We start from the raw sequence: 20,409 nt of genomic DNA, 5'->3' as shown, positions 1-20,409 counted from the left end.
ATTTTAGCAATTAAATAAAAAAAAATGGTTTTTTGTCCACCATTTTTAATTCCAGAGGTACATATTTATATGGATTTTAACTTCTAAGCTATAAGTACTGTGATATAAGGCTAGACGGAATTATGAATCTATAAGGGTTCCGTTTTAAACATTTTGGCTACGGAATCCTAAAAAAGAAAGTAGTTTTAGTATTTTTAGCACTGGGTACATGAAGTAACGTATTAGTATATTTAATTATAGTATATTTATGAAATTCTGTTACTGTATTTATTTATGAAGTGGTTGACTGGTAAAAGTTGTAGAGATTAGCCATTAAGTCCGCCATTTGCACTTTATTCTTATAATGTGCCAATGTGCAATAAAGTTAAATGAATAATGATGTATTCGTTAAAAGACGAAAACGTTTCCGACGCAATTACTGGGCAGGATCAATAAATAATTATAAATAATTACATCCAGTTTTAATACTAGAAACTATTTAGTTACAATTCATAATATCCATTAAGACTCCAGTTCCTTAATACTGTCGTTAACATAAGGGCCATTACACATTTACGATAAAAGTGAAACAAGTGAATTTACTTTAACGTGTATTGTAACCTTATTTTTGGAATGCGGCGTAGGCGAAGGCAGCTGACGACGAAGCCGGCGCAGGCGCTGGCAATGCACCGCGACCTCTGACAAGAGCCACACGTGCACTACAAAAAAAAAACATTTTTAAATTTCCTGTCACAATGAAGAGTTTATTTTTCATAGTGGCCAGTTTGGCGTGCGTATATGGTAAGTTTATTTTTCATTAAAATTGTGCTATTTACTGTATACTTCCGAATAGATTTCATGAAAAGCAAAGCAATGCGAATTTAATAATTAGCAATTTCTTTTTTATTTATTTAGTGAGGTGGCAAGCTTTTTACCTTTTTACCTTCCTAAGTATTTTGAAAGCCGTAAAGGTAAAGTGTGTTTTGTTCTTATGTCAATCTACATTTTTGTGGACATTTTGATAAATTTAGTCGTACTAGGGCTTTTGAATTTGGAGCAGTGAGGAGATATTTAAATTAGTCAAATATAAATTTACAATTCGAAGAGTACCGTTTCGGCCAAATTGATCCCTGATATTCCCGATTGTCCTCGTCAGTATAAATTATTCATGAGTGTGGTGTGGCGATAATTTCAATTCACTAAAGCAGATTAAGTATGAATATTTAGATATCAACAATATTTTTTCGTTCATTGCGTTATGTACTTTTTAGCGTTTCGTACCCAAAGGGTAAAACGGGACCCTATTACTAAGACTCCGCTGTCTGTTTGTCTGTCTGTCCGTCTGTCACCAGGCTGTATCTCATGAACCGTGATAGTTAGTCAGTTGAAATTTTTGCAGATGATGTATTTCTGTTGCCGCTATAACAGCAAATACTAAAAAACAGAATAAAATAAATATTTAAGGGACTCCCATACAACAAACGTGATTCTTTTTTGCCGTTTTTATAGATAATGGTACGGAACCCTTCGTGCGTGAGTCCGGTTTTTATCTCGTGGCGTTATGTACCTACTTAATGTGTTATGTCAGTTGACAATTATGTAAATGTATGTCAGCGTCTTGTCTCGGTGGCCAGTTAGTCACCTTCCGAGTTTATACAATGCCGAAAGGGAATTTAGCGCAGTAGCTCCACCACATTTTTTACACAATAACGGTGTAAAAAAGGTAATTTGATTGAGTATGCCGGTAATTTGGTGTTGATAAAGGTAAACAGTTTTTACTTTCCTGTCTGATGCGATTTTCTGTCGTGTGGTAGACTAAACTTTCTTTAAATAGGTACATTTTTGAAATACATAGGTGACTTAACCTGATGATAATTTATAGATAAATCTTCATTATTAATGTAACATGGTTGCACTTATTCGCCTTTTCAATTTTAATGAGATTTTAGGTCGTTTGTAAACATCATAAATCATAATATTATAGGTATTGCTTCTGAGGGAGGATTTTGTAGTACCTAAAGTTTATTTGAAAAAACATGAACGTTAAAGTCAGATACATACAGTATAATTTTACGATCTGTTCTAAAAACTTGAGATATCACTAAGGGGGGATAAATCGAATTGTTTTATTAATTATTTTGATTTCTGTTTTTAAGTAGTCACACTACTTATGGTTATAAATTATAAACTTAAATAGATGACATATAAATATGGGCAAGTGCCCATTTCTAAATCTAAAAGTGTTTAAAAAATTAACAATATAAATAGAGAATTGTGACCGTTCATTGGTGTTTATTAGTAATGGCAAAAATCGCCGTAGAACTTAATTGCACAAGTTAATATTACGTATTTACTAATTACGACAAATTGCTTGAATTATGAGACATAACAATAACAATTGTTAGTTGAATGTGCAAGCAAATCCTAAGTAGGTAGCCAATATTTATTTACGACTTACGACAGGAAATGTTAGGTAAGTATAACTAATATTTATTTACAATCTACAACAGGAAATATTAGATTTATTAGTATAGTACTAACAGCAGGTATGTAAGTAGATATACCTGTTTATCCATGACCGTTCGATCCACAAATGAGTATGTATGTCAGTGCTATTTTTGTAATATATAATGCACGTGCGGATATATGTACGTATATATGGTAATTGTCCCACTGCAAATGACCGTCCTATTTGATTTCTTCAATTAAGTGTATATATGTAATTCCAAATAGAGGTAGCAAGGTTTGAATTGTTAGAAAAGGATAAATAAATATTTAAAATATATATAAATGGGACGTTTCCCCTAGTCAACTTTAGCGAAGCACTACGGTGCTTTTTGAGGTGTAATTTACTGGGACCGTAAAACCTTTTTTGGTGATGGGCCTATACATCTTTGTTGTTATAATGTAAACTTAATTGTTTTTTTTTTCGATCATGACTCATGTTTCACCCTGAATAAACAGGCCCGAGCCTGGTAACCCACCTTCGCGGGGGCTAGTTTGGGAGTCCTTAATCACCTTGAATATAAATGAAGCGGCATTCTCCGTCTGGTTTTAGCAATGCCAACTGACTTTAATTGTTCGAGGTGAGTTTTTATGTACGTAATAAAATGTCATTTACATAAAAATACTTACTACAGCGTGCTCTACAAAACCAGAGCGAGAAAGAGCGAGACTCCAATGTGTGGTTACCATGTTAGAATGACGCAGTTAAAACGGTTCCTCTTTACTTTTTGAGCTTTAATTATTATTTGAAAAAGAAAGAAAAATAAACGTGTAAGAGTAGATAATGCTCAGTGTAGCCATTGTTACAAAGAAATACTGTTTTCAATTACACACAGAAAACTGTAAGGTTCAGGGTTTAATTAGTCATGGCAGTCCCTCATAAACTAGGGTCAGATATAGAAGTAGGATCTAACATCGTGGTATATTATGAAATTACAAATGTACATAAAAAATTTAGGACTTGACCATAGAGTACAGAGACCATATGGTACCTATAGTCTGTAGGTATTTTATATATATTAATAACGAGTCACTCGCGTATTTTAAGTCGAAAAACGCTCGACATGTTTCACTCCGTACTGAGGAGTGTCATCAGGAGCTTGCGTGGACGGTGACGGACCGGCGCAGACTGCGGGAGTTGCGGGACGCAGCCCTCCGCGCCCGGTGACTCGGCGCGGGCGCCAGAAACTACCCTCGTTTACGGCATTATTGTCAAATGATGGGTTGCACACATCACTCACTAACGTCATTATTATTAGTCTGTAGGTACGCGGATTTTGTACGGATGAGGAATTTAACGCTGACGCTGACCTCTCTGCCTATGCACGCGACTTCGTTCACATAAACTCTTTAAACTGTCACTCTCCCGAGTTATTATTCGTATTACAAATACAAGTATATTATTCGTATAAGACTCCTTTTCCGACTACAGACTTACAATGTATACTAGCCCTATACGGGTACAACTTCCTTCCTATAGTGGTAATTGGAATTACTTAACATCAATCGGAAACGCTTTCTAACCCGTAATATACAATCGCGTGTATCCATCATAGTATGCGGTAATCTTAAAGGTCATCTATAAATACCTGCACTAAACTGTATTTTTTAGATAAATCTTGTAGAAACTGTAGGAGTCAGGAATACGGATAGGAGCCATTTTTAAAATCCAATATAAAGGTCAAACGATAGGTAATAATTACCTATACAACTGGTCATATAAGAAAGACAATAATACATATATAACAAAGGTGATAGTTATTGTAGCTTCGCTTTCTTACAGCAATTTTTATTATTGCATCTAAGGAGGTGGTTCACCGAGGATAATAAGTATCACTAACTCCCTTTACTATTGCTATTTTTGCTCGACAAAGCAAGATAAGGACTTACGGCACCATTTGATAATAAGAGAAAATCTTTATCCTGCTATTTTCTATCGTTCGTCGTAATATTATCTAGTTTTGAACAACGATGCGTGTTTGTAAAACATTGCTTTAATTGATCGGCTACCTAAAAAAATCTAATGCACTTCGATTCTCTATTTATTATTCAATCATAACTCTAAAAAAAGACACGTAAAAGGTCAAAGGACTACACAACCTTTAGTCGAGCATTAACCGATGAGCCGATTAGTAATCGAGTCGTCCTCCTTTCACTCACGCTCACATCCTAGTGATGGGCGTTTTTTCGACTTGTTCGAGTGTTTCTTGTTTCGACTGGGTTCTGTCACGACTTTACTGTCACGCGATATGTTATGACACAAGTTCTGTTGAACATATGTATAGTGGTATCGTTTAATTTCATTAGTTTCAAAAAAAATCTTCTCACAGTTAATTCGCCAAATTGCAGCTAACCAAAAATGGTTCCCAGAAGTTATTTTTTTTTAAAGATATACCTAATTCAATTTTTGTTATATAACAGTTGTAGGTGATAACAACGAGATGTTATTAATACGCGACTACTCATTTCTATGATTAATGTTTACTATAGCAGCAACTCTGAAATCACAAAAAACCCTGGTCTCCATACAATAGTGTCGAATGGAAGAAAGTATGGAACATGATTTTTTTTTGTGTTTTCAGGGGTGCTTTCATAATAAAAGTTGCTCACATAGTACCTTAACAATTTAAAATCTTCATTAGGTAAATAAATAAATCAACAGTAGCCTCATTTACTTTGGACATGTCTCTTTTTTTTTTTTTTTTTTTTTTTTTTATGAAATAGGAGGCAAACGAGCAGACGGATCACCTGATGGTAAGCGATTATCGCCGCCCATGGACACCCGCAACACCAGAGGGGTTGTAAGTGCGTTGCCGGCCTTTAAGATGGGAGTACGCTCTTTTCTTGAAGGTTTGAAGGTCATATCGGTCCGGAAATACCGCAGGCGACAGTTCATTCCACAGTTTAGCTGTGCGAGGCAGGAAGTTTCTAGAAAAACGCACAGTTGAGGACTGCCAACCATCTAAGTGGTAAGGATGGTAATGTTGTCGCGTAGGGCGATGGCGAAAAGAAGCGGCAGGGATTAATCCGAACAATTCCTCAGAGCACTCCCCGTTATACACGCGATAGAAAATGCAGAGCGAGGCCACATCTCTACGCAGCGCCAAGGAGTCAAGCCGTTCCGAAATACGCTGGCAGTCGACAATTCGAGTCGCTCTTCGTTGGATGCGGTCCAGAGGGAGAAGCTGGTATTGGGGTGCCCCTGCCCATAGATGAGAGCAGTATTCCATGTGCGGGCGAACCTGCGCTTTGTACAGCTGTAGGCGGTGGGCCGGCGTGAAATACTTATTTGTAGGCGTTAATTAAAGTACTATATTGAATACCTACAATAAAACACCTGTACTTTGACGTGCTGTCGACATTCGACGACAAAATTGACTCTCGTCACTGCTGTACCCATTTTTCTCCCTACTTGGCGTACATTACTGGGTTACCACACGACTTGCAAGCCAACACCATACAAAGGCGTTGTACTGTAAACCACAGTAAATGCTTCAGTAATTTCTTAACTGCCAGTGTCGCAAGACCAATTTAACTGTTGAGTGTTGTCACGGATATCGACCACGAATCGACTTGATATGGTGCCATAGCGTGCCAGGACATTTTGCCAAACTCAAAATTCCTTATATGGACTGGCGAAAGTATAGTCTGGGTACAAAACGATTGAAGCTATATTGTATATAGTGCTCCACTCACATGGTGGTTGCAACCAGCAAACATTCATACATCTAGGTACAAATGTCATTCTACCTCATTAACCATCTGAATAATTAATTAAAAATATTATAATAGCACTACCATACTATCGTAGAAAATAATATAGGTAAATTAACCGATAGGACCACTTTAATAGAACCAATTACTAAACCTTCACAAGGTTACCTGTGGGCCTAGATGACAATCTTTTGCAGAAAACGAAACGTAACATTGTTTCTCGCGCTACATATTTAGTGAAATAGAGACAGACAGCGTTTCGATTCGATTCTCCGCGAACGATTGTCATCTTGGCTAAGCTCCCTGGAATATAAATTAAATAGCAAGTTTATCTCGTTTTCGTAATGTCTTTGTTGGGTAACAAAATATGAGTCACAGCGGTAGCCGCACCCTTGTTCTCAATATTATATTACCATACGGTACGTAACTTCGTCTGCGTGAAACTCGTCGAGTTATTTGGTCGTCCTGTTTTTTTGAGACCCCAAATTTATCTCAGTAATCCGCTAAGGTATGCCAACTCAACTTATAAAAATTCACAAATAAGAAAGCAGGCTCAGCTCCTTTCCTCCTAATAGTACCAGGTTTAGAATTGTTTTTTAATTCCTTCCTCGATTAAACTTACTTATACTTATCTCTTAACTACATCTCCTATTAGAAAACCTTTCATAAAGTAAGCCACTGGTCTAGAGTAATTAGTTACATGTATATATTATGTAAACACCCATATAATGGACGTGGCACCATTTATAAAACTAAAACCTCAAGTCCTGTAAAATAAGTATTTCAAAACTTGCAACATTTTAACATTAACAATAGAGCTGCTTTTTTTGAAATACGAGTGATAGAATTTGGGAATCTAGTGGTATTAACTATTAACCACTCGTATTCAATTCTATTAGTAGAATTTAAATGCCTGGTAGTGGTCATATTATTGAACGAAATACACGAAATAAAGCGATCGTAATTCAAAAATCGGCCCTTTGGTCTGTTTTAAAAGAGATGGCGCCTTATTGTGAATCATTATTTGATTTTGTTTGAGTATTGCAAGGTAGTTCCATAGGTAGGGTATTAGGGAGCAATAAAAAACCGAACAAGTGCGAGACGGACTCGCCCACCGAGGGTTCCGTATACTTTTTCGTATTTGTTGGTATGCGGCAACAGAAATACATCATCTGTGAAAATTCCATATCTAGCTATCACGGTCCATTAGATGCTGCCTGGTGACAGACGGACAGTGAAGTCTTAGTAATAGGGTCCCGTTTTTACCCTTTGGGTACGGAACCCTAAAAATTAATAGAAACGTAACCTCCAAAAATAAACACAACTATATACTGTTTATACTCGTGGACTGAAAAATCGAAATAAGTAAATAAGTGGAGTAAAACTAATTTAATTCTCAAGTTATAATGTCCCAGTTTACGGGGTACAATTCCGTTGTATACTATGGTAGAGATACGATACGTATACGAAGTTTTTATCTCATTTGTGATTCCGTCAGCATTCAAAAATACGTTACATGGCAATATTACCAATGAATCGACGTACAGCAATACGTAATAAGCAGGTTTCACAATATACCTTATCTGCGACAAGTTATAAAAGGTAGGTGGTACCTTGCCAAAGAAGACCCATCATTATTTTAAATTCTTATTTTAATTATGTTTAATATAGTCTGTCAGACAACTCTGTCAGTAGAAAAAGGCGTGAAATTAAAATTTTGTATTTAAATTTGCGCTTTTTTCTACTAACGGAGATGGCTTGACAGACTACGAGTATGTGTACTTGAAGTTTTGTCTATGGTACTAGCGAACATGGACGCAAAATTTAAACCTATTCACATTCTAAAAGTATGAAATTTGGAAAGTAGGCGAGCTTAAGAACTGGGGCTCATTTTTGAATTTCTAGCGCTTGATTTCGTGATTTTCCCTTCAATATATGTATCTCCACTACTAGGCATTTAAATTCTACTAATAAATTTGCAAACGAGTGATCAATACTCATCAATACCACTAGATTCCCAATAGGTATCTAGCACGTATTCCAAAATTATCAATTCGCCGTATTCCACAGACTTTCGAGTGACGAAATCGAGCGCTCGAAATTCAAAAATTGGCCCACAGTGCCTTCTTTGGATCAGGTTTGTCAGGTCTCAGGTCATTTTATTTATAGACGATTTATAACAAACAATATACGGTCCGTAAAATTGAGTTATATAAATAAATAACTTAATATGAAATAGTAAAAACTCGCAATATCCATATAAACATGTGTTGTTCATGATTGTTCTAGATTTTCTAGAACGATGGTGGTGCTTGACTTCTGTTCTTAGTCATTAAGACCCTTATAAGTAATTTAAATGGCGTTGGGGCCTTTAGACCTTGTTCTATAAGAACTATGGATTTAACGCGGAGGTCTTAGGTGCCATTCATTTATCATGTAAGGTGATTTTTTTTTCTATCTTCCTCCCATATGTAAGACAAAATAAGAATAGGCCGACCCCCTCCCCCTTGTGTAATACTTATTACGTATAAATCTAAAGGAAATAAATTAATACACGTTTGGTTTGTATTAATTTTTATTTCTCAAAGCAACTTTTTTAGGAAGGTTTATTTGTACCTACAAAGTAACTAGTAATTTATATTTTTTGGCAATAATCAAATATGGTTTTTCTTTATCATTCATCTTTACATAATATTTTTTCAAAGTATAATCTTAACTGCGTATTTCTGTGATCTTACGTAAGAACTATCAAGACTCCCTTCCACCTCCTTGTAAGAAAATATAAGACATGGTCCACCCTTAATCGTCTTACGTAATAAATGAATGATGCCTTACCAGTGCCAGACGTTCTTATGTCACGCCATCCACTGAAGTAATGCCTAGCCTTCTAGGTTTTTTGCCAACATAAGGACTTGGAACGTGCCATTGTATGGTTACCGTCTTCATTTTTACTAGTCTCTGGCATTTTCCTAAATTATTTTAAGCACGTTTATTCGCTAGAAGTGGAAACTCGGTTACGACACTGCTGGGAGACTAAATTAGGCACGGCGCGGAATCCTAAGGTATTCTTGCTACATTACACAACATAAAATAAGCGTTATGAATATTACAAAAACATTTTTGGGAAACATTTTTTTGTTTTTGTTTTTATTTTCTTTGTACTATAGGTTTGCCCTCTAAATAAACCTAAAATATAGTTATTTCTTTTATTTCAGCGCAAGAATTCAAATGTCCCGAGAAGAGCGGCTTCTACCCCGACCCGTACCAATGTGACCTCTATTACAAGTGCAGTAAAGGTCAGTAACGTGCTTAAAAAGGTTAACTTGTTGATATGTGAAAGCACTTGACGTTATTAACAGATAATTCCAATGTACAGTCGACCTCGGTAGTACCGTGTACACTTTAACCTTCTACCTCCGTATAGCCTTTTAAAAGGCAGTAACCACCAAAGTAATCTTATAGACCCAATGCACACAACCCCACAAAAATAAAGACTGGCTGTGTTTGTGTCCATGGTGTATCTCCACAATACTTATATATACTTAGGTAATATAAGAACAAGTTTTCATTTGAAATGTTACTCGATTCATCATCTTCGAACACGGTATTTATCATCATCGTTAAGGAAAAGCTGTTGCTAAACAAAGTCGCAATAATTCATAGTTACGTAGCTACCTTTTTCTGCGGGCTTATAATCTTACCAAACACTATGGGTGCACTTATGGCGTCGATAGTCGACCTTATTTTTTGACATCATGCGATAGTAGGTGAGAAATTAACACTATCTATCAATGAATTCAGAAACCCAACCGCGAAAAACGATAATAGCATCATCTGCTTCTGTATCGCTTTTGCATTCGAGCGATAGAGAAGCAGATAACGAATATTCGATTTTCGTTTTTCACGGAAGGGCCTCAGATCATCAGCACAGAATAAGTAATAGTATTATCATACAGAACGGTCACGCACCGCCCCGCCCCGACTCGAATTACCTCGCCCCGCGACAGCAGATTGACGGCCGTTTGCCGGCCGCTCAGTACAATTTTTAAGCAACTTACTCACTATGACTTGACCAGGAATATATGATCACGCGCCATGTTGCGGAATTTCACTGGAACAAATTTTTTCATACTATATGAACTGTCACCCTATACATGATAATGAACAGCGCCCTCTTGACAATGATCCTATATACCTTTTATACTTACTTTACTCTTTGCTATGACTCATGACGCGTGTACACAGACGGGCCGTTCACACATAGAAACGCAAGTGCTTTTTGATGTATAGCGTGTCCGCCCTGTGTCATCAGTTCATCTCGTGCGAAGTTTATCCATACTGGTTTTTCCATTAGCTGTTCGCCATGCTATGTCCTTTAGCATGTAAAAATATTCAACGTTCGTAGTGTCAAAACTTGCAGTCTCGCCATTTAACTATGTGCTTACTACCGCAAATAGAGTGTGAACACTTCGTTTCTACACAGAGCAACGCAATCACTTTCCGACTACACGACTATTGGATTCCTTAACCAGTGGGTATATGAACTCTAGGGCAGTAAAAAAGTAAACTTGATCGGGGATCACGCATATACTGGTAAGAATTGAAATGGACGAAATAACGTTATTACAACGTTTTCGACAACGTTGACGTAGCCAAATAGCCCTACGTCACTTGTATGTAGAAACTGTTACTACTAAAATGGCTAGGGAATTTTTACAAGCTGTTTATTGAGCAGAACTAATTGCACTTGGCCTTGGAATGATTTGAATTTGATATTATAATTCATTTACGCAATTTTTTTGCGTAACTGTGCTTTTTGTAACGTAGGGTGTTTATGTCGAAGTATTTAGCAGATGGCGTCAGCATAGTTTGCCCTGTCAATCCCTAGAATTGTGTATTTTTTTAATATTTAAAAGGCCATAAGTATGTACTGTAAAACGTTGTACGATACATGTGCGAATAGGTAATTCTCAACTCCCTTCGGTCGTGTTTTAATTTAGCGCTACTCGTTTTTAATTACCTATTTTTCGCACTTGTATCGTAATGTACTTTTAATAGGTAATGACCAGTAACATACTAAAATAAATGGCAACCGCATTTCATAATTTTTATATAAATCAATTTTTATTTGGTATTTTCATTTATTCAATAAATGTCAATATACAAAAAAAAACAATTCCATAACAACTTAAGGCTAAACTTAAGCCTAGTCAAAGAGTCCCCCCCCCGAGTTGCCCCTGGCGCAAAGGTGCCCATCACACTAGCCGCGTTACCACGTTGAATTGCGATGGACAACCTTTGCACCAGGTACGAACCCGCGCGGGCGTCAGACCCCCTAGTCTCCCTAATACGACGTCCCACTTCCCTAGTAAAGGCAATCAAATTACAGTAAATCAAATTACAGTCTTGTACCTAATAATTAGACTTATCTATCCATTTTGTTTACATACATTTGTTAAAGTATTATTTCTATTTAAATATATATTATATTTATTTAAAATTAAAAGTGATTTATAAATGACAAAGTTAGGTACCGTAAACTCGGGTAACTATAGTCCTTAAGTAAAACTATGATCCAGTTTTTAACGTTGATTCTTAACGAGCCTTTATGATTTGTACTCGTTACATTTATTTTAGAGCTTAGATACACTAAAGCTTTTTCTAGATATTATATATTCATCATAATTTAAAAAATACTATACTTACATATTTTACTGGAAATTGAATTTGGACCATAGTTGTAAGTTGTGGACTAAAGTTATCTGATTTAACGGTAATAATCTTACAATAGCTCACTAGATGTCGCTTAATAAATAAATTATGAAATTATTATCCTTCTAAGCGTTGTTGCTAGAATGCGCTGACAAGATTTTTCCTGTGTATAAGACGGCTTGATATTGTAAGTACCTACCTTTCGGATTCAGACTATACCAGCATTACTTACTGCAGCAGTACGTACACATATTTTTTAGAAGTGCCCCTATTAATGCCAGTAGGGATGCACTTTTAAATTATTATATTAAATGGGAGACAGCGTTCTATAGTCTTATCCGTCCATAATAGTCTAAACGTAACATAGTGTAACAACTAAGACCACAAATGTTGTGCATAGTAGCCATAGTTCATTTATTTACTGATTCAAGGTCTGTACATTGTTGATGTCGGATGTCGGATCTGCTCAGTCGGATAACAAATCTCTTCAGTTAATACAAGGCCTATTCCTAACCTATTGACACGTTTTTTTACACAGGCAACTCGGAGACGAAGCTGTGTCCCGATGGTCTAGTGTTCATGGACGAGAACCCCAATAAGGAGCGATGCGATATCCCCTCCAACGTGGACTGCGGGGACAGGAAAGAACTGCGTAAGTATTTGTACAGATTCACTAAGTATAAACTTTTAAGTCTTTCGTCGACGTCGTAACAGCAACTGCTGGCGACATCTAGTAGGAAGTAGAAAAAAATAGAGAGGGTTTTAGGCCGCGGACTAGACGCAAGCGGCGAACGGCAAATCAAGGACATTCATACATTGCGCTAGGCCAAATGTATGAACGACCTTGATTTGCCGCTCGCCGCGCCACGGGCAGCTTGCGTCCAGTCCGCGGCCTTAGAGCAATTTAACGCTCAGCAAAAAAAAATATCGCTGTTGTATTGAAAACAGCCTGTAAGTATTATGCTTCCTTTCGTTCTTGTTAAACGAAACAATAGCCCACATCACAGGGTTGAAGCGAAGGAGATTCATATCTTCACAAAAACATAATTTCATAAAGACATCAATCATATTATTTCATATAGCTATTAACGTCATTCTTTTAAAATTTTCAGAGGAGCCCCACCCTACTAAGGACTGCCCCCGCCAGAATGGTTACTTCAAACATCCGGACCCACAGGTATTTACCCAGAAAACATTCCAAAGATTAAAGAAAACATACGCGTTTTTATACTAGCGACATCTTCTAGCGAATAGCAAAAGATATTAGCTTAGCTTGTGTGATTGATGTGTCATTATTTGCTTCAAATTTTTGTTGTCATGGTTAGTACAACTTCAGCTTAAAATTTTATTAATTATACTAGGTATTATGTCTAAAAACGCTCCAACGCGTCCAAAGTAAAATACAATTAAAATAACCCTAAACATTGATCACAATGTAGACCATGCGTTATTATTCCCCCAGGCCTGTGACAAGTTCGTCTACTGCTCGGACGGGGTCCCCAACGAGCACCCGTGCCCACCCGGCCTGATCTTCGACGAGGAGAGCTCTAACTGCGATTGGAAGGAGGCCGTCAACCGCCAGTGCGACCACCCCACTAAGGGTACGTATTCTATGTAGACCCTGATCCACAGCCAAGTGACAAGTACATGCTGAGCTTTCTTATCCGTCTGTGCCGACCTTCGACTAAGGATCTATGACTGGATGAAGTCCGTCAATATACCCAATGCGATCATCTTACCTTAAGCACAGGGAATTAATTTTAATTCTCATTATTTAGAAATTCATTGGACATGGAAATCCTCGTCCATCTCATAAAGTACCGTGACGTGACACTTGATAATTTAATATAATATAGAGTCAAATGGTGATCGTATAAAGATCGACGTGCACTGCACATAACCAACAGTTCTTTAATCAAATTTCGTGTTCACAGACGTCCTTGATGACGGTTTCACCTGCCCCGACGGCGACGTGATGGGCCCCAACGGCCGCGCGCTCCCGCACCCCACCTTCCCGCACCCCGAAGACTGCCAGAAGTTCTACATCTGCCGGAACGGAGTTCAGCCGCAGAAGGGCAGCTGCCCACTCGGCAAGGTCTATAACGAGGACACGTTCATGTGTGATGAGCCTGAGAAGGTCCAAGGATGGTGAGTGTCAAATACTCTCTCGTCTACTCGTCTTTGCCGAATACTCTTATTGTTTCAGTGTTTGTTTAGGTGACATTTCGCGTTTTAGAGTTATTAATTGTATGGAGATATGCCCAAGCTATATTATAGTTCATTGATGGGCTATTTGGCAAACATATGTTACCCCATAATGTGAACTGTCAGAAATTATACTTCTGTAGGGACTGAAATCGGCAATCTGAGAGTTTATAAATGAAGGTTCGGACTTAAAGAGAATTTCCGCAGACGGACAGTCAAATATTATAACATCTACTGTTGAATATAAGAATAGCTTCCTCACAAACTTCACTAGGGAAAAGCCCTGAAATCTTGCTCTTGACATTAGTTATTGGTCCGTTGTTCGTCATGTTGCTTACCGGACCATGTATTAGAGCTTGTAGTTAAGAGGTGGTGTAAAGCCAGGAACTTAGAAGGGTATAAAAGATATAGCGCGCCGCGCGAAACTTCCGACGGAAGAAATGGCCATCGCGTGGGGTTTTACCTTTTATCTCAATTAAGGATGACTCACGTTAGACCGGGCCGTAGCTTCCGGCGCTTACTTTTCTATGACATGACAGGTGATCACGTGATGCTTTCCATAGAAAACGAAGCGCCGGAAGCTCCGGCCCGGTCACGGCCCGGTCCAACGTGAGTCATCCTTTACTCTGAAAATATACTTCTGCTTAAAATTTGCTCGTCAGATCCCATTCGCCTATCTTAGATAATCTTGCCACAGTTAGGCGAGTTGACTGGCAATTTCTGTAAGATTAGGAGTTTAGGACACTTTATTAACAGTACATTTTAAAATGTAATTTATTTTGTTTCAGCGAAAACTTCTACGAAGGAACCCAGCTTGACAAGAACAAAGTCCCCAAGAAAGCGTAAAGTGCCGTAGTTATTATTAGCTTTAGAATTGTACTTTAAATAAATTTTAATTTTATAATTTGTTTGTTTTTTTTCATTTGAAAAATGTTCATACCAAAACTAGCGTACTGGTAGTGGCAATCTGAACAGAGAGGAAAATGAAGTGGTGTTATCTACAAACTTTTTATATTTCAATGAATAAATTCAAATTTTAAATGACATTTACAACTAGAATAAAATAGGTACTTATAACGAAGAAGTTTGAACCGTATACTCTTCGGCACCTGGGCAGCTACCGCGAAAAACGAAAATTTCATTATATCTGCATATCTATCGCACGAATATGGAAGAGCGATAGAGAGGCAGATAACGAAATTCGATTTTCGCGGTCGGCCCTCTGAGATGAAATCACACATACAACAACATATACAATATAATAGAATAGGATACTTTTTATTCGTAAACACAGACATACATTAAAAGAACACAGTGAAAATAAAGTGTCACGAAATGACTCATCTCATAATTATTGCAAGAATTTGAAAATAATGTTCTTTTTATCATTTCCCTCGATTCTTCTGCTGACATTTATACTTAATTAATGGGGCCCACTGATTATTAGTCCGCCGGACGACATCGGCCTGTCAGTTGTTCGGAATTGTCAAATTTTTGTTCTAAGTGTCGGGCTGATGATGTCGTCCGGCGGACTAGTAATCAGTGGGCCCCTTTAGTAACCGAACCGGCTAGCGGTTTCATAGCACAAGTAAAGAAGAAAAGAAGGCAAAGCTATATTTGCAGTTAGTAACTATGTTAGTGTATGGGGACTACTGCAAACTTAAGTTTGTGCCATAATCATAGCCTATTCGTATTTGAATTCATAAAATTCAGAAAGTGCTATTTGTATTCCTATTCATCACTAATGCTGACTGTGCCTACTGAAATGCCATCTCCAAATAAGAGACTACTAGCCCCATCTAGTGTCAACAGGAGTACGACCTATGGTATCGACAAAGATAGATATAACTCCGTAATAGATGGATACAATCTAAGAAAAAAACGTGCCTCGAAAATCAAGAAAATTTGATTCTCGTTCAGAGGGCGCTACTAGTTTTGGCCTACAGTCGTATAGATGGCGTTGACGGTTTCGTTTGTTATTTAACAATTTTAACGCATATCAGTGAAAGAACATGCGTCAAAATCATAAAAATAATTAATGCAAATAAAAAAAATCATTTATCTATATTTAAATACATTCTATCGTATTTTTATAAATCTTCATTTTTAGTTTTAAAGTGTGTCGACAGATGGCAGTGAATTTACTGGGGTTACAAAATTTACTATGAAAGTACCGTTCTAGTATAAGTTACTCTATGGTATCGATAACTACTATACTAGGGGCCAGTTGCACCAGCCACAGCAGAGATCTATGAAACTTCCCCATAACTTCCCATACAATTATATTTAGCGAACGGTTTATCGGTGACAGACGGTTTGGTGCAACCGATCCTAAGTATTTTTAAATAATACATTTTAATAGTTCTGTTGGTTTTTCCAGACTATATTTAACTAAAACTATCACACCACGTTTATTAGCCATTAAAATAACAGATATGATTTGGAATTTGTTATGCAAGAGTACGATAATCCTGAATGAATTTTCAAATTTTTATTTTCTGTAATGGTGAAGCAAAATCATGGTAAAACATTTTAGCGCATGTCAAAGCTATCGAAATGTAACTTCCAAATTTACGTTTAGTTGTTTTCTGCATAATAATTATTAGTAAATAAATCGCGATCTAAACTTACCTACACAACAAGCGATCTAGCAGCGCCATCTATGCCACATGCGAAAAATTAGTATCCTAGCTTTAAATCAGAGATAAAATAACGCCGCGTACATTGATGTAGATTGCGTTATTTATTATTTTTGCATTGTCTACTTTTAGCTATCACTAGATGGCGGTGTACTTAAATACACAAAACGCCTTTCTTATGCTTTCAGTTTACTGTTATAAAACGGTTACGAGTACCTAAGTCCAATTGTTGGAATAGTAGGTATAGATAGAGGATTCCTTCTTAATTTACATAATATATGGCTCTACTATGAGATTGTTACCTATCCTATACACGGTGTTTCATGACCCACTGAAAACCTAAAAACAGTTTTTTCAGAATCAATAGGAGAATCGATTGCGCTATATTTTAATGAAGGTAATTTATAAAATAATTTTTATTATTTTTACATGCTCAGTCTACAAGTTTATAATGCAACAATATCAATAACTAGCATTTGACACGTATGTCGTTGCAGTAAGGTATGCAAATGGTCAGTTAACAGTGTTTACGATGGTAACTAGCAATTGTTTGATGTCACCAAAACAACGAAGTATCTTGTGTAGAATTACCAGTCGAATAGAATTGTTAAGAAAACTAAACAACGAATATTTTTTTAAATATTTATCGGATTAAAGAATAAATACTCAAGATGAGTTTAAAATAAAAAAAATCTGTTGGGGTGTCTCAGGTTTTCAGTGACTCAAGTAACACCGTGTATAATAAGAACCTCACGATCACGTATCTCTACCCTAAGAACAGAAAATAACATCATACCTTATTCAGCACACGACCCAATATAATTATAATTCACAAAAACCTTTCAACAATCAAAACTTCATCACACTTCATTCGGTTGATTCGGTCTAAAACCGGTAAAAGCTTGAAACCACTTAGTCCAGTTTAAGAGTGGTTTCGATCGGGGCCCGGTCACTCCCGCCGGTTGCGCAAGTACCGATGTAAGAATACAAGAAACGAGAACGGGTCCGACAGACGAATACGTCAGTCAATTTTTTAAGACACGTAGCTACGAAAGTAAGTTACAGGTTACAGCTAGTAAAGGCTCTCTTGATTGTTCAAAAACGGATAAGAAAGTTGCATTTAATTCACATGTGAGGCAAAGTAATCAAATGGAAATTTTGACTTTTAAATGATGATTTTGAATGATAAATATTTAATTACATTCATTTAGAATCGATTTGCTTTGATTTTGTTTGATATTTTACAGTTAGTATTTTCCTTGTGTTGGTATGGTGAAATAATTCGTGTTTCACTCGGTGGCAAATTTTTTTTAACCCTCGTGCATTGAAACAACGCTCAAGGTTCTATTTTTCGAACCACTCGCTACGCTCGTGGGTCAATTTTTTAATCTTTCGCTTGCTCATGCACGAGAGGTTAAACAACAACTTTGCCCCCTTGTAAAACAAATAACTGAAATGCGTAGGGCATTCAGTTTGGTATCGTAAAAGTATTAATTTTACCGTCAATGTACCATACATTTATCCATCAGTATCACGGACAAAATACTTAAATATACATAATTACATTAAATATAATTTACTTTCAGGCGGCTTAGGCCCATAGATACATACATACATACATACAATAATAAAAATCTTAAAAGAAAATCATGTTGGCAACACACTTTTCTGTTGCGACGCCTGTTCCGGTGTAGGATTCGGCAGATTCCAGACGCCAGAACCTACCACATTTTTCGGACAGAAGAGCTCATTCGCGATGGACAAAAAGGAATTTTGTACTAGGATATTCGTTAATTTTTCCAATGGCTATTCGATTCTTGATGTTTGAAGGGCAGGGCAAAGTTGGCCAGTTTTACACTTTTATTTACCTCCACGACTACGTGCGAAGTGCGGGGGGAAATACAAGAGACGAAAAATGTCGACCTTCGTACTTTTTGATAGCTGTCAACTGTCAGCTTAATGTGTGTTGTGGGTATACAAGGGCCTTTTGCCAAGGGCAAGGGACTCTTTGATAGAGAAATATAGCCTTAGTGCGATTCCTATAAGAGGAAAGAGAAGATAGTGCCATGCTTTGTCTTTATCACCGACCGGGCATTTTTTCAGTCGGGTTATGGCATCATAGCAAGGAGGCGATAGCGAAATACCGAAATGTATAAGAGTGAAAGAGAAAAAGGATTATGCTGCCATACATGAAACTGTCAATACATGAATATGTCTTTCTCTTACCCCTGTTCGCTCGGTTTCATGTCTATAACTACTTGTATATAAGTACTATGTCTATACATACCTATCAGGACGGCTCCACAGTTATGCACAGAGCAAATACCAGATCCAGTTTTCGTATCTCTGTGTAAACTGGTCATAGTATAGTACGAACACAATGTAACGAGTATACTGGTTCGGGTATAAGTTTTTGTGTTCGGTATTTCGGTAATGTTTTCTTTGAACTGAGTGTAGTGACGACGATTAAGCGGGTCATGTATGGGCACAGAATAAATCATAGTACTACCGTACACAAAAGAAACTTCATACAAAACCGAAGTTTGACAGCGGTTCAGGGTCGAATCATGCTATCCCTTTCTAATATATGGCACTATCCCTTTCGGCTATTTAGGGTTGTCAAAATTCAAGTCATTATCTTATCTGTGGTCGTGCACGCAAAGGGACGTCAAGTTGTGCCAACCCTAATGATTGCTCGCAGCAATGCTGAGCCGAATGGAGCTAAGTTTGCCCGAAGCGAGGAGTTTCGCACCCCTGGCATGGGTAGTTGTTATATTTAATAATTAGGAGCGTCTAAAAACTACAAGTGTGCCTACTTTGATCCAAAATTTGAAATATAATTTAAATTATTACATTGTGGTAGGTATGTTGATATAGGTATAATGCCTACTTAAAGTAAACCATCACTACTATCAAAGATAGATATAACTCCGTAATAAATGGATACAGTCTAAGGAAAAAACGTGCCTCGAAAATCACGAAAATTTGATTCTCGATCAGATGTCACCACTAGTTTTGGCCTACTCTCGTATAGAGGGCGTTGACAGATTTGTTTGTTATTTATAATTTTAACGCATATCCGTTAAAGAACATGGTTCAAAATCATATAAAAAGAATTAATGCAAATAAAAAAAACATTTATCCATATTTAAATACATTTTAACGTATTTTTATAAATCTTCATTTTAAGTTTTAAAGTATGTCAGTGGCAGTGAATTTACAGTGTTTACAAAATTTACTATTACAGTACCGCTCTATCTTATTACATCCTCTTTGCTACTATCATGTTGTAACACTTAAATTGTGTTATAGTTTTCACATGTAAAAACTGTTGGAGTACAATTACCAAGTGGGGAGCAAAGTAGGCACATTTTACGGCAATTAATATTAATTTAAAACGCCAAAAGTCTTACCCGGAGCCCGATTCTAATCTACAGTTTGTCACGGTGTTGAATCTTGTTTTGATAGGAGCTTGAAGATCGCTCACGCACGCTGATTCGTACAAGCGGAATGAAGTAAAAGTCGCACGACGAGTGAGAAGCGCACCAACCACAAACACGACCGTCAAGGTCGTTTCAAAACAAAATTAAACCCGTAACCAGTTATTAAGGTGGAATGGGCCTCCAGAAGAATTATGTCATGCCATGTAAAAACT

General features: G+C 37.0%; 1 protein-coding gene across 1 annotated transcript; it reads left to right on the top strand.

Annotated features, from left to right (window-relative positions):
- Window positions 1–695: 695 nt before the first annotated feature.
- LOC134755197 (protein obstructor-E-like) lies at window positions 696–15,014 on the top strand. Its single transcript, XM_063691719.1, has 7 exons — window positions 696–780; window positions 9,414–9,494; window positions 12,449–12,562; window positions 13,023–13,087; window positions 13,373–13,511; window positions 13,845–14,058; window positions 14,904–15,014. The coding sequence occupies exons 1-7, from the start codon at window positions 735–737 to the stop codon at window positions 14,959–14,961; spliced, it is 717 nt and encodes a 238-aa protein (XP_063547789.1). The 5' UTR covers window positions 696–734; the 3' UTR covers window positions 14,962–15,014.
- The last annotated feature ends 5,395 nt before the right edge of the window (window positions 15,015–20,409 follow it).

Source organism: Cydia strobilella, chromosome Z (assembly GCF_947568885.1).
Source record: "Cydia strobilella chromosome Z, ilCydStro3.1, whole genome shotgun sequence".
In the NCBI taxonomy this organism is placed as follows: Eukaryota; Metazoa; Arthropoda; class Insecta; order Lepidoptera; family Tortricidae; genus Cydia; species Cydia strobilella.
The sequence above is the reverse complement of the archived record's forward strand: the minus strand, read 5'-3'. Positions and strand labels throughout refer to the sequence as shown.

Excerpts from the sequence above, each read along its gene's own strand:
- LOC134755197 (XM_063691719.1), top strand. The coding sequence starts at position 735 with ATGAAGAGTTTATTTTTCATAGTGGCCAGTTTGGCGTGCGTATATG. Across the intron at positions 781-9,413 it reads CAGTTTGGCGTGCGTATATG|CGCAAGAATTCAAATGTCCC; the intron begins GTAAGTTTATTT and ends CTTTTATTTCAG. Across the intron at positions 9,495-12,448 it reads CTATTACAAGTGCAGTAAAG|GCAACTCGGAGACGAAGCTG; the intron begins GTCAGTAACGTG and ends TTTTTTACACAG.